Here is a 14,921-nt window from a genome sequence, read left to right as displayed (position 1 = left end):
GACCACCAAAGGAGTTGAGCCGCGAGCTGGACACGAACGGGACGCGAGCTGGAATGGATCGAGTCGCTTCTATCGGGTCGCATACGTCCTTTATTGCTTGATCGGGAACGCCTTGATCGTCGGATGCGAGCTGTCTGATGCTGTCGCGAATGAGGAAGAGGTCGCGTGCTGGAGGTGCTCTCGGGTCGCGAACGTCTGAGCTAGGATCAGGAACACCTTGGGCTGAAGCTGATCGGGGACGCGAGCTGGAACAGATGCGGGAACAAGAAACGCGATCGGGGTTTAGGGTTTGTCGGATCGCCGGCTAGTGTTAGAGTTTTAGGGTTTTTCGATTTGGGTATTAGCTTAGGGATTTAGAGTTTCGTGCTGGTAACGTGTTATAAAAGTAATGGAAAAGTCTATCTTTATTCATAACATAGTAGTTCTTTATATAAGAGATTACACCGTCATAGATAAATGAAAAGATTACAAATCATAATCTCTTGATTATGAGCCATCCACGATCTGGTTCATAACATTTTGTTTTTTGTTATATACTCCGATTTCCTTTTAAACAAAACAAAAATTTAAGAAAAAGTTTCTGGATAACAAATATGAAACTGGGACCGAGCGATTTGAGCCCACTAGTTCACAAGATTCTGATATTTTGAATAGGCCCATAGCGCCGAAGAAAATTATGTTGATCTAAAAGCCCATATTATCAAAATAATAAAACAAACATATGAAATCCCGTCGGCAGCCGTCAGCTGCAAGGAAACGGCGGTGAGAGAGCGGCCAACGTCAAATAGTCAATGGTGAAACAAAGGTATACTTTTGTTGTTGCTAGGGGATGTTTGTTTCACCATCTGTTGTTTTTATCCAAATTATCCATTTATATATGATCCATCCAGATTTTATTAGAATAATTGTTTGTATATAACCATCTAGATGTAATGAATTTTCATTTTCAGCCAGACGAGTTTAGTAAACAAAATACTAAAATACTTTTGTTTTGATTTAATCAAAATACCTTTGTTTTGATTTAATCAAAATACATTTGTTTTAATTTAATCAAAATATCATTGTTTTGATTTAATCATATTTTATTTTTGTTTCACAATTATTATTTTTAATTATCTAAAATATAAAATAGTTTTGGAGGGAAATATATTTTTTCTTTTTTAGCAAAAAATTGATTTTGCGAATTTAATGAAAAAATGCGTTTTACGTTTTTGACGGGAAAACATGTATTTGCGTTTTTGAAGGGAAAATACGTTTTTTTCGTTTTTGGCGGAAAAACACATTTTTCCGTTTTTGGTAGGAAAATGCGGTTTTTCTGTTTTTGGTAGGAAAATGCGGTTTTTCTGTTTTTGGCGGAAAAACGCATTTTTCCGTTTTTGGCGGAAAAAACACATTTTTGTAATTTGTAAATTATATCAGGGGTATAATAGACATTATATTATTTTGGCATATCCATCTCCATCCAGATGGTACAAATTATTTCAGCTGGATGAACTTTAAAATTAAGTCTTAATTTCTGAAAATTATCCGGATGAACTATTTAGATGAGTTGCAATTTTAATTCAACAAACAAAATTTTTATCTTCTTCCGGATGATTCACGCAGACGGTGAAACAAAGATGCCCTTGCTCTTATTTACACGGCTATATATGATTTTCAACCGAACCATACGTCACTCAGTTGGACCAAACTAGATGTCGCTCATGGAAATTCTGTGTTGCTCGACCAAACCAGATTCGACTCAATTGAACAGATAACCGAACCGGATCTTATCGGGGTAGGAATAGTCAAGAATGTTGACTTTAAACAGGATAACCATGAGTGCATTTTCACCGTGTTTTTACTTTTAATAACCACAAAAAGTCAAAAGAAGCTAAATAAAGGCCAATAAAAAGACGAATATATTTAACATTCTATTGGTCAACAAAAGATAAAAACAATTTGTATTAAACAAAACAAAACAAAAAGAAAAGGAGAAAAGTGATAGACGTGAAAGAGGGATTTTTGCATTTACGCCTCCCTGCGCAGAAAGAGAGAATATGTATTCGACGAAGCTTCTGGAGATATCGGAGCTATAAACCGTAAGCATTTTCCTTACCTTTCTTTCAATAGGAGAAATGTGTTTCCGATCTGATCTCGATCTGCGTGCAACTCAGGTTCTTTTCTCTCTTTTTTTTTTCAATTAGGTTTTCTGATGTCAAATGCTTCTCATGTTTTATTCCTTTTTTGTTAATTTTCTGATAAAATTTAGTGTTTTAATTGCAACATTAATTAGGTTTCGCCTAATTTTCTTCAGCTAAAAAAGCATTAAAAGAGCATAGATTTGATGAATGTGGATACCTACACATGTTTCGTAATATTCTTTTTAATTGATTATATATTCATGTAATTGAAGACAAAAGTGGGTTTTGATGTGTATGCATTTTGATTGTGAATAATCTATCTATGTTTCACGATACAGTTTCTTGGGTATTGTTGATCTTTGAAGTTTATATCCTCAATAAGCCTTTTTTGTTGTTTAAAAAGCTGATTTTTTTTTTTTTTTTTTTTTTTTTTTGTTAATTATGTCTTTGTGGTTAAAGTGGTAATGGGGAGAGAACCAGAGGAGAAACACATGGATAATAAGCTAAACAGCTCGACGGGATCTTCGCAGCAAATGGAGCCTGCAGAGGTTAAGGAGTGTACTACTGATCACAACTCGGTTGCAGAAGATGACGGATCTGGATCCCATACATCTCCTGGCCAAAGGAAGAAGCTAAACACACCACCTCCTGCACACAAAACTCGTGGTGGTGGTGGCGTGAATTACACTGTTCCAAAGCCATTCTCTCTGTCGGCTGAAAAGCCTGCTGCTTCCTCTGTCTGCGCAAGAGCAGGAGTTGATAGTCATAATAGCTCGCCGGGAAATGCTGCTAGCCGCAACTCTTCTTCAGGATCAAGAGGTTCACAGGTAAATAAACAAAGCCTGTAGTTCTTATGAATGGGAATTGTGAAAATGAGACTGAATGGTTTTTGTTTCACAGCCAAACTCGCCTATGCCAGCGAGGAAGACAATAGATCACAAGAAGCACCATGATGATGAAGATACTTTTTCTGTTGCTTCCTCGTATCCTTCCTTTTATTGTCATGTTAGAAGGAGAATATAAAGAAGAAACATTTGTTTTTAACATCTAATCACTACATGACTATTTTTATTTCTGATCCTTAGCCATATATGTATGTATAGATCAGCTACATCTGTAAGAACTATTAAACCCAAGGTAACCATTGGAGTTGCTCCAACCTTTAGCAGCACTTCGCGGCTGGAGAGACGCAAAGAGGTATTTGCCCTGTTTCTCTTCTCTCTTTAGAGATGTCATACTTGTTGTTCAACGTATTATGGTATCAGTTTTACAAGAAGCTGGAAGAGAAACAGAAAGCACTTGAGGAAGAGAAGAGAGAAAACGAGAAAAGGCTTAAGGTACTACATGCATGCTAGTGTATGGTGTATGATTCTACTTTATATAGTTTCTGCGTCATCCATTTTCATTAGGAATAGCATGATGGGGCAGAAAAAACAGTGGCTTGCACAGTTTTTGAAAACAACGATCTTACATGTTCTGAGTCAAGTGGCTTACATGTTTCGGTATCTTATATTCTTGAGCTTTCTCAAAAACATTGAAAACGTATTGTTCTTCCAGGAAGAGCAAGAAGTAGTCACTAAGCAACTCAGGAAGAACATGGCTTACAAAGCTAATCCCGTACCGACCTTCTACAACGAGCCTCCTCCACAGAAACCTCCATTGAAAAAGGTATGTAAACAAAACCACTGCTTCCTTGTTCTGTGTCCGTTTTCGATTCATTTTCTTGCTTGTCCAGTACTGACAGAATCCCATAGTAACATTCTGTTTCCTTCTCTTATGAGTTATGTCTTCACTATCCACACGAACTACTTATCCTAGTGTATGGCCATGTTAGCTTTGTTATGAGTTTGTCAGTATCTCACACTGTCTTACCTGCAAACGGAGCTATGTTAATATTCTGTGTTTTTTTTATCAACAGTTTCCTCTGACTCGGCCCAAGTCACCAAACCTTAACCGCAGAAAGAGCTGCAGCGACACAGTCAACTCATCACATCAGGAGGTGAAAGGGAAGCATTGTGTTCGACATCGCCACAGTGTAGACGGTCGCAAGGACGGATCCAACCCGAGGAGGACACCAGATACGAAGAAGTCCACAAGGGAAACACCAACAAAGTCTGAAGAAGTTTATGGGAAAAACAAGAGTGGCAATGAGGGAGAGGCAGGTGAGAACTGCAATTGATGCTGTGGAGTGATGTGACGTTTAGTTTATAGCTTCCGTTTTGACTAACTTGGTGATTTGAGAAATGGGTGAGAAGTTTAAGAGGAAGAACATTTTCTAGAGTGAAAACAAAAAAACAAGTTTAAAAGTTCCGGTTGTTTTGCTTTGCTTAATATTTCTATATTTGATTGCTTGAAATCAGCTACGCTTACTTGTTTGATCTTTTCTTTGTCAGTTTCAGAATTCATGTGAAAATGTATATCAAAGTTGTCTGAAAATTAAGTTATTAAACATTTGTGTGAATTATATTTACTTAGGTTAAGGTTAGTTGAAGTAATTATTTTCAATATATTGCTCCTAGATTAGAGATCATTAAAGAGCAAGTGAAATTTCGATGAAGATATAGTTGAGCAAGTAGGACCCGGTGAGAATTTAACAGTTTATACAACTGTTGTTAAAGACCGAAATTTTATATCAAGTTTTGTTTTATCCAGTGACAGTGAATATGAGTTTGCTTAGATTATAAAATGATGTTTTGTGCAACATTTCACATTCTTAATTATTGGTTGGTTTTGACGCAACGGCTACTTGGTTTCAAATGGCGACCGCTTTGAACGCCATGGCGAGTGGCGACCTGTGGCGATCTCCAAAACGCCAGAACCCCTCATGGCCATGCGAGGTACACATGTCGACGGCCTTTGCTCGCTTTTCTTATTTACTGCGTGTCGACCATAGCGTCGCTTCGTTGTTGAGAAACAAACCAAGTTGGTTTAACAGAATTTTGGTTTCTAAATCCACAATGGTTAAGTAAAATAGTACTATACCCTAAATATACTAAACAGAAAGCCCTAATCCATCTAAAACCCTAATTACTTCAACAATAGTACTATATAATAGTAACATGACCCTATCGTTTTTCTTAAGTTCTTGCTTTCTCTGCTAGATACACGGGCAGTAACTCTTCTTTATTTATGCAAATCTCTCTTTGACATAGGGTTCATAGGATTTTAAGTTGATGTTCATTACGTATATCATTTTTTTGTTATCTTGTTTTGTTTTAGATTTCGGGTTTTGCTTTGAATTGGTGTTTTGCTTTGGTATTATGCTTTGAATATGTGTTTTCATTTGGTGTTTTATGTTTTCTACATTTATTTTATCAATGAATAAGGTGTTTTGGTTTCTGAAATATATGCTTTAGGGGTAGAAGCTGACTGTAATTTGGCTTTTGGATACACATGGCGATCGCCATAAAAAGCCATGGCGTGTGGCGAGTGTCGACCCTCCTAACGCCAAGAGTCGCCATTCGACATTTAAAACCCAGAACGGCTATCCATATGTCCTAGATCCAAGGATCACTTTAGCCGGGTGTTGGAGATGATTCGAAAAGACAAATAGTATTTTTGGAACTACGATGGATTGAAAGGATCGTCAAGAGATGCATAATGGCTCTTGATATACCCACGATCTAAAATTAACCCACCTAAAAACGAATGTAATGCGTTGGCTAACCACCAAACAACACACAAAGATGAATTGACTGACCACCAAATCAACAAGCCGGTTCATACCAATGAACTAGCTAAAAAATTCTTTTTCTCATTCAGAGAAAATAAGAAAATTAAAATAAACTCAAACTTAGACTGATTTTATTCATAGAAGAGTTTACATATTTATAATAACACAATGGTCAAAGAAAGACATAAAGAAATTGTGAAAAATTAGAAACTTAAAAAACACAAACAAAGACTAAGGTGATGATTGTTTACATGGTTTTTAGATTTTAGTTTTTGGTTTTTGGATTTTGGTTTTTAATTTTTAGATTTTGGTTTTAGTTTTTAGTTTTTGAATTTTCTGTAAATTTTAGTTTTTCAAAAAGTTTGATTGGTGACATTAGATTTTGGTTTTTGTTTTTTGAACTCAAAAATTTTATAAATATAAATTTTTTCTTCTAGACACCATTAAAAACAAAAAATGTTACTATCACTAAAATAAATAAACTTATATTAAACGTTTTTAAAATATATCATAGAATAAAAACTAATAGCTATATTTTAAATTAACTTTAATTATATATCTTCAAAACAATAAACAATTAATAGCTAATATAGTAAAACAAAATTTAAAAAAAAATATTTAAAATTTAAAATATGGTAAAAATAAATTACTATTAAATAAATGTATAATAGTTATAATTAGCAGTTATAATTAATCTAATAGTATGAAATATTATTTAAATAATTATAAAACTAATTTAGCTAAACAAAACTCCAATAACTTAATTTTTATAAAATATTTTTGTGGAACTTGAAACTACATGAATATAATCATCCACCATTTGTCATTCTGAATAATTTATAATTTTATTTTTAATTTCTTTCATTTTAGTGCTTTATTTCATAGTTTAATTGATAACATAATGGTAAAACAAATGTGTGGGAGTTGAGAAAGGAAATAAACATGGAATAACTATAAAAGAAAAAATTAAAAATAAAAGATTGTAAAAGAAAATAATGAATAAAAGAACTTACGTTGGCCACAATCTAAAAAAAACACAGCTTTTGGTTTTTGTGTAGAAATAGGTGGTTACTTGAAAAACTAGTTTTCTAGATTTTAGGGAATCATTTTTTCCAAAATCTTGATTGGCAAAAAAATAGTTTTTCAAAAACAAAAGCCAGAAACCATTTCAGAAACTGAAAACAACCAAACTCTAAGACTTTTGAGAAATAAGTGTGTTATTGAATGCCTCTTGGATGATCACGACTTTGACTCCTTTTGTTGATATTTCTTGATGCAAATGGGCAGGAGGCAATCAACAAAGGTCTGGCCGAATTTTGTGTAAAATCGACCCAAATTGAATTTGTTATGAATTTTTCCTTGGGCTGAGAAATGTCAATTTCGTCCAGCAACTAAATCAGTTTCATCTTCAGTGTCGCTTAGCTCATTCAGCTCCAAGCTACTGTCACTTAATTCACTCAACTCATCCAGCTCGTCTACTCTCACTTCAGCTGGTTTCAGCTCATGCACACTCTCTTCAGCTGGTTCCAGTTTATGCACACTCTGTTTCAATTCGTTCTCTGTCTCACCAGCTGGTTTTAGATCAGTATACTAGTCATTAAACCCTCTTGATTTGTCCTTCGTTGAAGAATCAGCTGTCTCAGTCATGGTCGCATCATCCTGGTCCGGATCTACGATCCGAGGCGCATATATCTGAGGCGCATCAGCTATGATGCTTGTTGTTAGTGAGTTGGTTGACCAACTACAAATCGTTGAGCTGACAACTTTTCCGTGCATGATGTTACATTTGAGTTTTAAATTGCCTTTCATTATTAGGTTCTTCTTGTTGTTATTTTGGCAGCTGGTTAGGACATCAGTAGCAGCATAAGCTTTCTTAGAGCAAGATTATCGTCATATCTTAGGCAAAGTCCTTAGCATTTAATTGCCGAAAATAAATCAAAATTGAATGTAATAACATAGGACATTTCTTAATTAAGGAATTTTGAGGCGCGTCCTACGTTGCCATGTGTCGGTACGATAGTAGCCGACGGGTTTTGGAAGGGGAAACCGAGAGGCGTCTCCGATTCACTCTCATTTTTGTTCGAGAGCGAAACACTCGAAGGCGATCGAGACTCTTGAGACGATTCACCGGAGAATTACGAAACGTGGCGATTCTCGATTCTTCATCGTCATCTCTTCCTTTCGATCTCGGTATTGATCTGGTGTCTCATACAAGGCGAATTATCGTTGTATTTCTTCCACCGCCGATTCAACTTCGTCTTTTTTCCAACGCCGATTCCAAGGTAAAGCAGGCTTGTTTCCTCCATGGTCTTGCATGTATCTTGTCGTTCTCCATCTAGGTTAAGGACAATGTTAAGGACCTACCAATATTCTACACATTTCCTTTTATCCCTTTAATTTGTCCTTAATCTTCATATATTATTAAAATATACTAAGGACTCTTAAACTTGTCCTAGCAATAATCATGTTCTTAGTCTCTCAAATATAAATATAATAATGTTTTAATTGCATAATTAACTTTTCTTTTATTTTTTACATAAATTGTCTATTAGATGTTGAACACCCGTAGAAGCATCACTTACCGTTCTCAAATTATTTCTTCATGTAAAAACGTCTCTCTCCTCTCTCATCTGTTTTTCTATTTTTTAAGATTATTTCATTAGTGAGAAATGGTGTAAAAACAACCCCTGCCCATGGAGCATCTGCATCGGTTACAACGGATAGAAGTTGCAAAAAAAAAAAAAAAAATTATTATTTTAATAATTTATTTACTTTTTATTTTTCTGTAAAAATTAGGACCAATAAAATACTAACACATGTGTATATGAGTCAGAAAACCATATCCAAAAGTTGTTAGTTTAGAACCTTTCTCTTTCTTCTCTCTTAACTTTTCATTATTTTAAGCTTTTTTATTTTTGAAACCTGTGTTAATATACTGCCGATAATCGTGCTTGAAGGGTGTTTTGTTCATACGGTTGTTCAGAATTGTGAGCAAACCTGGCCCTGAAAGTTAAAGAGAAAGTTTTGGGTTGAATAAATAATTTCGGATAAAGGACTTTGGTTTAGAAGTTTTTGATAATATGAAAAATATACTTTTTTGGTGAAGAGTGGTGTTGTGTGCGTATAGACCGGTTCCCATGCTTGCATTTTATATGTTTTTTTTTTCACATAATATTGGCTCTTTAATCAAAAGGGGAAAAATACTTAATTAATGAATTTGATTATTCATCATTTTTCATTGGCTTTAAAGGAGAAGGAGAATGGCAAAGGAATATTCTTGAAGATCCGTTTCAAGATTCCTTCTTCCAAAGAATCCAACAAAACCTTTCTGATGAATCCCTAAAATATTATCCATCGACTCTTTTAAAAGAAACAATTCAAATCCGAAAAAGCCCTCTTCCTTTTTATCGTCACCATGACGTTGGAGAGTTACAACGGCGATGTACACACCGTACCTCAGTCAGAGAACTCACCGATCGAGACCGAGAAAGAGAGAGAGATTTTCGTGCCGCCGCTCAACTTCGCTATGGTGGATAACGGAATATTCCGTTCAGGTTTCCCTGAACCGGTTAGTTTCAGCTTCCTCCAGTCTCTGCGACTCCGATCCATCATGTAATCTCTCCGTTTTTGATTCCGTCGTCGTCTTGGTTAGAGAATCGTACGTCGTATAATCCACAAATGTTTCCTCTCTGTGTTCAGTCTCTGATATGTTGTTGATGTAGATACTTGTGCCCTGAGCCATATCCAGAGGTGAATGTAGAGTTTGCCAAATCGAATGGGATCCAAGTGTTTCAGTTTGGAATCGAGAGATGCAAGGTGAGGATGATTTGATTACATTGATATAAATCTTTTATCACTTTCTTTTATGGTAATGATTGTTTATTATTGCTTATCCTATTTGTTTGCATAGTGTGACGTTATATGCTGTTGCTTCAAATTCTCTGCACCTAATATCTGTTAAACTGATTTAGTTTTTTTCCATGTTTGTGATTGAGATGATAACCAGAGATTGACTTGGTCAGTAATTGATTGGGGATATAGCATATCCTGTGCTCTCTCCTCTATATATTAATTAATGGGAAATATAGGAAATTTCAGTAAACTCGTTTTGTCTTTGAGTTACAAAGTGTTTCTTGTCTTTGACCCAGTTTGCTCATCTTTTTTTACTTAGGAATCATCTAAATATGATATGGAATTATATTAAATGGATGCTACTGAGATTAGATGTTTCTCTCCTTTTTCAGGAACCCTTTGTTAATATCCCGGACCAAGTTATCCGAGAAGCATTACAAGTACTCCTAGGTAACCTTTTTTTCTTTTTGCCTCTCTAAAACATCTTGTCCTTGAGGCTTTTTTTTTTTTTTTTGGAACATTGAAACCGTCTAATTTGATGAGGTATACCAGATACAGAGAATCATCCTGTCTTAATTCACTGCAAAAGTGGCAAGGTTATATTGAAATCTCTCTCTCTCCTGTGTGAAACCCTTGTCTCACAATCTTTCCTAATTTATCTTGTCGCTTGGTTTCAGCACCGGACCGGATGTCTAGTCGGGTGTGTGAGGAAGATACAGAGATGGTGTTTGTCTTCCATCTTCGACGAGTACCAGAGATTTGCAGCTTCCAAAGCTAGGATCTCAGACCAGAGATTCATGGAGCTCTTTGACATCTCCAATCTAAGGCATTCACCACTCTCCTTCTCATGTTCCAAGAGGTGCTGATCACTGAAAGCGAAACGTACGTACAACTTAAGGTGTTGTTGAATGTCTTTAAAAGTTGCAAAGTCTCTTCAGCTAGATGAAAAATCATTCAAATAAAAAACCCTTTTATTACAATCTAAATAAATTAAAATTGTAGGGTTTTTCTAGAGGGGAAATGGATAGGATTGTTACGAGACTCTCCATTTAAACGTTATCATGTAGAACCAGTTTTATCATAAAGTCTTTTTACTAAATTTTACTGTTCAAAGTAGGGGATAAAGTATCAAAGTTGTTGTTAAAAAAAAAGTACTACATGTAAAAATACAAGAACATTAATAATAAACGCATTATGCAAGACAAAACGAGAACTTTAAGTTTCAAGGGTATACAATTTGTTTTAAACAGGAAGCAATATAAAACTCCCAAGTATAGAGGCCTGGTGTAGCTTTACCTTGTCAAGGTTGAGAAAGCCAACGAACTGAAAGGAGGAGAACACGAACACCACTCAGTTCCTTTTGCAAGGACAAGCACGTTTGGATACATCATCCAAATGTTGTATTCAAATACTGCATGTAGATGTCGCATCCAAATACAAAACATGGTCTTTTATCTTTTTGAGATTGAGAAGGAGGAGATCATGAACACTACTCAGTTCCTACTGAAAGGACGAGGAGGCAATCACAACACCATATATATTAGAACAACAATAGTCTCAACCAACACACACCAGCAGAAACTAAAAAATAATATAATAGAAACACAAGAAGGAACAAACTATTGGAACTGTATTCAGGATAAATGGCTTTCGCCAATATCCCCGTAGCTTTTCTAGACAATTTAATTGTTGAAATGATAGGATCTTAGAATTGTTGGATTTCTTATTATGAGCACTATGAAACGGTGTAATTATATGTCAAAACGAAGTTTGTTTGAATGAAAAATAAAAGTTTAAACTGTGTTATTTGTAAAGTATTTCACATTAGAAATATGAAATTTAATTTCTCTTGTATTTTATTTTGAGCAAATTTTCTCTTCTATTTAAAGTTGAGAAAGTACAAAAAAGTTTAAAACTTTGATTCTTGAAAAAGTGATTCGGACCAACCCCAATTTCATGTTTTGAAATTTAATAAATGAGCCAATAGATTAGAAACGAAATTAGATTTATTGGTCTAGATTTTTTATTCTGAACTTTGTGGTTACAAAGCTAAAAGATAGAATAAGGGAAATATATTTTCTAATTATGATGGCCAACGTGAGTTTGGGGGAGTAAATGCAAAATTGATTTTGATTTTGTAACCTATACCTTAGTGCACATCAATATAATTACTTTTATCGTCAACATTTGGATTGTGAACTATATAAAAGCCACGATAAAAGATAAATGAATAAAGCCAATGGCGAAAGAAGTATGGGACAGATCTTCGATTCCTCTCCCTCTGGTAGGTTTCTCACGCTCCTCGGTTTTCTTGAATATACACTATCTCTTCTCTTGCAGCAAGAAGAATTCCTTGGACCCCAAGCTTCGTCTAGCCTTCCCTTGGGTGCTTTGGTATATATGGAAAAATAGGAATATGTTCTGTTTTGAGAAAAGAAGGATTGAGCCTGCTATCACCTTAGATAAGGCTTTGGAGGAAGCAGCAGTATGGCTTCGGTTGAACTCCTTTATTCCAAATGATGTTACTGAGATTACGTGTGAAGAAACGAACTCAAATATGTGGACGAAACCTCCCTTGGGCGTAGTCAACTGCAATGTGGGATCAGCGTGGTCTTCAAGTAATGGTCACGGAGGGATGGCGTGGATTGTAAGGGATTCATATGGGAACAGGCCCGTTCCTTCTATAAGGCACATAAAGCATTTGCTTTAGGCCACAAAATAAAAGTGTGATTAGAAGGCCACATTTTTCAAAATATTTGTTTGGTTTAATGGTGAAGGAATCCAAAATTTGACCTTTTGGCTACTAGTTCGAACCTTTCTCTAGCAAAATTCCTAGGGATTTTCACTTATTGTAACAACCTGCCCCATGGTAACTACATGTTTCATAGGTTCCAGACTCGCCCTGCAGAGCACCGATCCTAACCTCTCACATGTGAGTCTTCACTGACTCTCCCATATAGGTTATTGGTGCGCTTGGCGTTACTCGAACCCAAGACCTCACCCTTTAACAACACTCTCACATGACGAATTGTCACCAATTGATTATTTTTGCACCACAAATTTTTGTATTGGAGGCCACATTTTTTTTCAGGCTTTAAGCCTCCCAAAAGTATGGGACGGCACTGTATGGGAAATCCCTTTTTCCTAGTAGACGATCCTTTGTTGGTATATGCTCACAGTTGGAAGCTGATCTAGTGGCTTTGGGATGGGCAGTGGAGGCAATGAGACATCTAAACCTAAGCAGAGTAATTCTGGAGTTCTCTTCAACTATGTCCCCAGTGACATTGTCGACTTCTAACTTACCACAATCGCTCCAACCCCACTGGAGGAAATTCAACAGATCTATTGCACAACTGGAGGTTTGCAAATTAGTTTTGACATCTCTAAGTGGGAACCTTATTGCCTCTGCAATCGCAGACAGTGCTTTACATATCCAGCACCATCAATCTTATATGTCTGCGAATGGTCCGGGTTGGCTGGAGTCTCGCATTAGAAGAGAAGCTATGGCGTTAGTCTGATGATCGCTATCATGTATCTCAGAGTCGGTGCATACCTCTGAGCAGGAAGATGTCTTTCTCCTTTCTTCCCTTTGAGTTTTATCTTGTTTCATGGCGCTTACTGGTGTCTTTGGGTTTTGTTAGCTTCTTTATTTGGATTCAGTTACTTTGGTTTGTTTAATCCTCAACCGTTTGGTTGATACCCCTTTGAGGACTTTATTCAATAACAAAAAAAAAAAAAGCTGTGATCAAATAGATGAAATAAAGCCATGATCATTTCATTCCAAAGTACACACCTCCAATACAAACAAAACTACAATTTTTTGCATTTTTTTTTTCTTGTCCAAAAGTATAACATAGTTATGGTCTTATGAGTTTGACATACTTTGGTTTTTAAATGTTGCGAGACTAAAGATATGAACAGCTGCATCACAGGATTCTTGAACATACCCAAACAAATACATTACAAGTGATTAAAAAATTAAAAGATATTAATCTTGACCCGTTTCGATCCATTTTCAATCCATTTTTAAGCCAGTTTTGGTATTACTTTTATTTATTTATAGATTTTGACTGTGCTTCACATATTAGATTGACAATCTTGTAAATATGTGTTGAGTCTTAATTCTTTAAACGCATATAACTTATAAGACTGTATGCACCATATTTACAAGATTTGCAATCTAATATATAAAACAACCACTACAACCAGTTAAAATTGATAAATAAATAACCAAAAATAATATCATAGTTTTTTTTAAATAATATCATATTTAGATTAAAAACAAATTGAAAAGAGAATCAAAACTAATATTTCTCGATTTAAATCTTTAAACATATGTAGTGTACTAGTGTGTCAGGCTTGAATACGTTCAAAAATCACATGATACAACTGTTTATATCTTCAATTTTACATCACTTGAGAACCAAAATCTGTTGAATCTAGAATTATGTTAAACTCTCAGAGACAAGAAAAAATTGCAAGAGATTGTTATTTTTAATTGTAATGAAGGTGAGTAACTTTGTAATTAGATTATCATGGATTTATATAGCCCACAATCTAAACGTTGGCAATAAAAGTGGAGATTGAAAATTATTCTCATTGTTATAAAAAGAACTGAAATTTTATTATATCGCGGGAATTTGAATAAGGGCAAAATATTATACCCGTAGAAATAATAACACTGATATAGAGAGATAGTGTTTCTTATTAAGGAGAAGAGAAGAGTTTTTGGTGTGTTCTTCTAAACGATCGAAATCGATCGTTTATATAGAGAAAAAATCTACTGTGTAAATAGTGCAGCGGGCCCCACATCTTTTTATATTTCAAACATTACGGCTCCTCCTTTAGACTTTCGTAACACTCCCCCTTGGGGGCCGGTGTCACTATCCGCTCTCGCTTAACGTCTTTGTTGCCTCGTTAAAAACCTTTCCAGGAAAACCCAATGGGAAAAACCATAGTAAGGTAAAAAGAGTACAACTACGTAAGCTCTCCCTCGAATGAACAGTCATAGATCCTTCTGATGGCGCATCCCAATGTTGTGGATGTGTTTTCTGAATACCGAGGTAGGGAGTGATTTTGTGAAGAGGTCGGCTGCATTGTCGCATGATCGAACATATCTTACTTCAATCTCTTTATTCTTCTCGAGCTCTTGAGTGTATGAGAAGAACTTCGGAGGTATATGTTTGGTTCTATCGCTTTTGATATATCCTTCCTTCGTTTGAGCAACACATGCCGCGTTATCTTCATATAGAATAGTTGGCTCCGTATTTTCG

The 14,921-nt window shown here is 35.5% G+C and overlaps 2 protein-coding genes across 4 annotated transcripts; both read left to right on the top strand.

Annotated features, from left to right (window-relative positions):
- Positions 1–2,557: 2,557 nt before the first annotated feature.
- Positions 2,558–4,574, top strand: LOC106313110 (protein WVD2-like 1; the record flags this gene model as incomplete). Its single annotated transcript, XM_013750850.1, is given in 6 exon segments — positions 2,558–2,950; positions 3,024–3,106; positions 3,227–3,320; positions 3,389–3,460; positions 3,681–3,791; positions 4,042–4,574. Coding segments are annotated over 6 exon segments (984 nt in total). The 3' UTR covers positions 4,303–4,574.
- Positions 4,575–9,073: 4,499 nt separating this feature from the next.
- LOC106315640 (probable tyrosine-protein phosphatase At1g05000) lies at positions 9,074–10,854 on the top strand. Of its 3 annotated transcripts, none has more exons than XM_013753434.1 (5): positions 9,074–9,408; positions 9,519–9,612; positions 10,041–10,098; positions 10,201–10,244; positions 10,326–10,840. In XM_013753434.1, exons 1-5 carry the CDS (start codon positions 9,212–9,214, stop codon positions 10,512–10,514), a joined length of 582 nt encoding a protein of 193 aa, XP_013608888.1. In that variant the 5' UTR covers positions 9,074–9,211; the 3' UTR covers positions 10,515–10,840. The 3 variants fall into 3 exon arrangements, with proteins under 3 accessions (XP_013608888.1, XP_013608887.1, XP_013608890.1); XM_013753433.1 differs by having other exon boundaries at positions 9,235–9,454; positions 10,326–10,854; XM_013753436.1 differs by lacking the exon at positions 10,201–10,244 and having other exon boundaries at positions 9,235–9,454; positions 10,326–10,550.
- Positions 10,855–14,921: the final 4,067 nt, after the last annotated feature.

This window comes from Brassica oleracea, chromosome C9 (genome assembly GCF_000695525.1).
Source record: "Brassica oleracea var. oleracea cultivar TO1000 chromosome C9, BOL, whole genome shotgun sequence".
Classification (NCBI taxonomy): domain Eukaryota; kingdom Viridiplantae; phylum Streptophyta; class Magnoliopsida; order Brassicales; family Brassicaceae; genus Brassica; species Brassica oleracea.
Note: the sequence above shows the minus strand (reverse complement) of the source record. Positions and strands in the feature narration are given on the sequence as shown.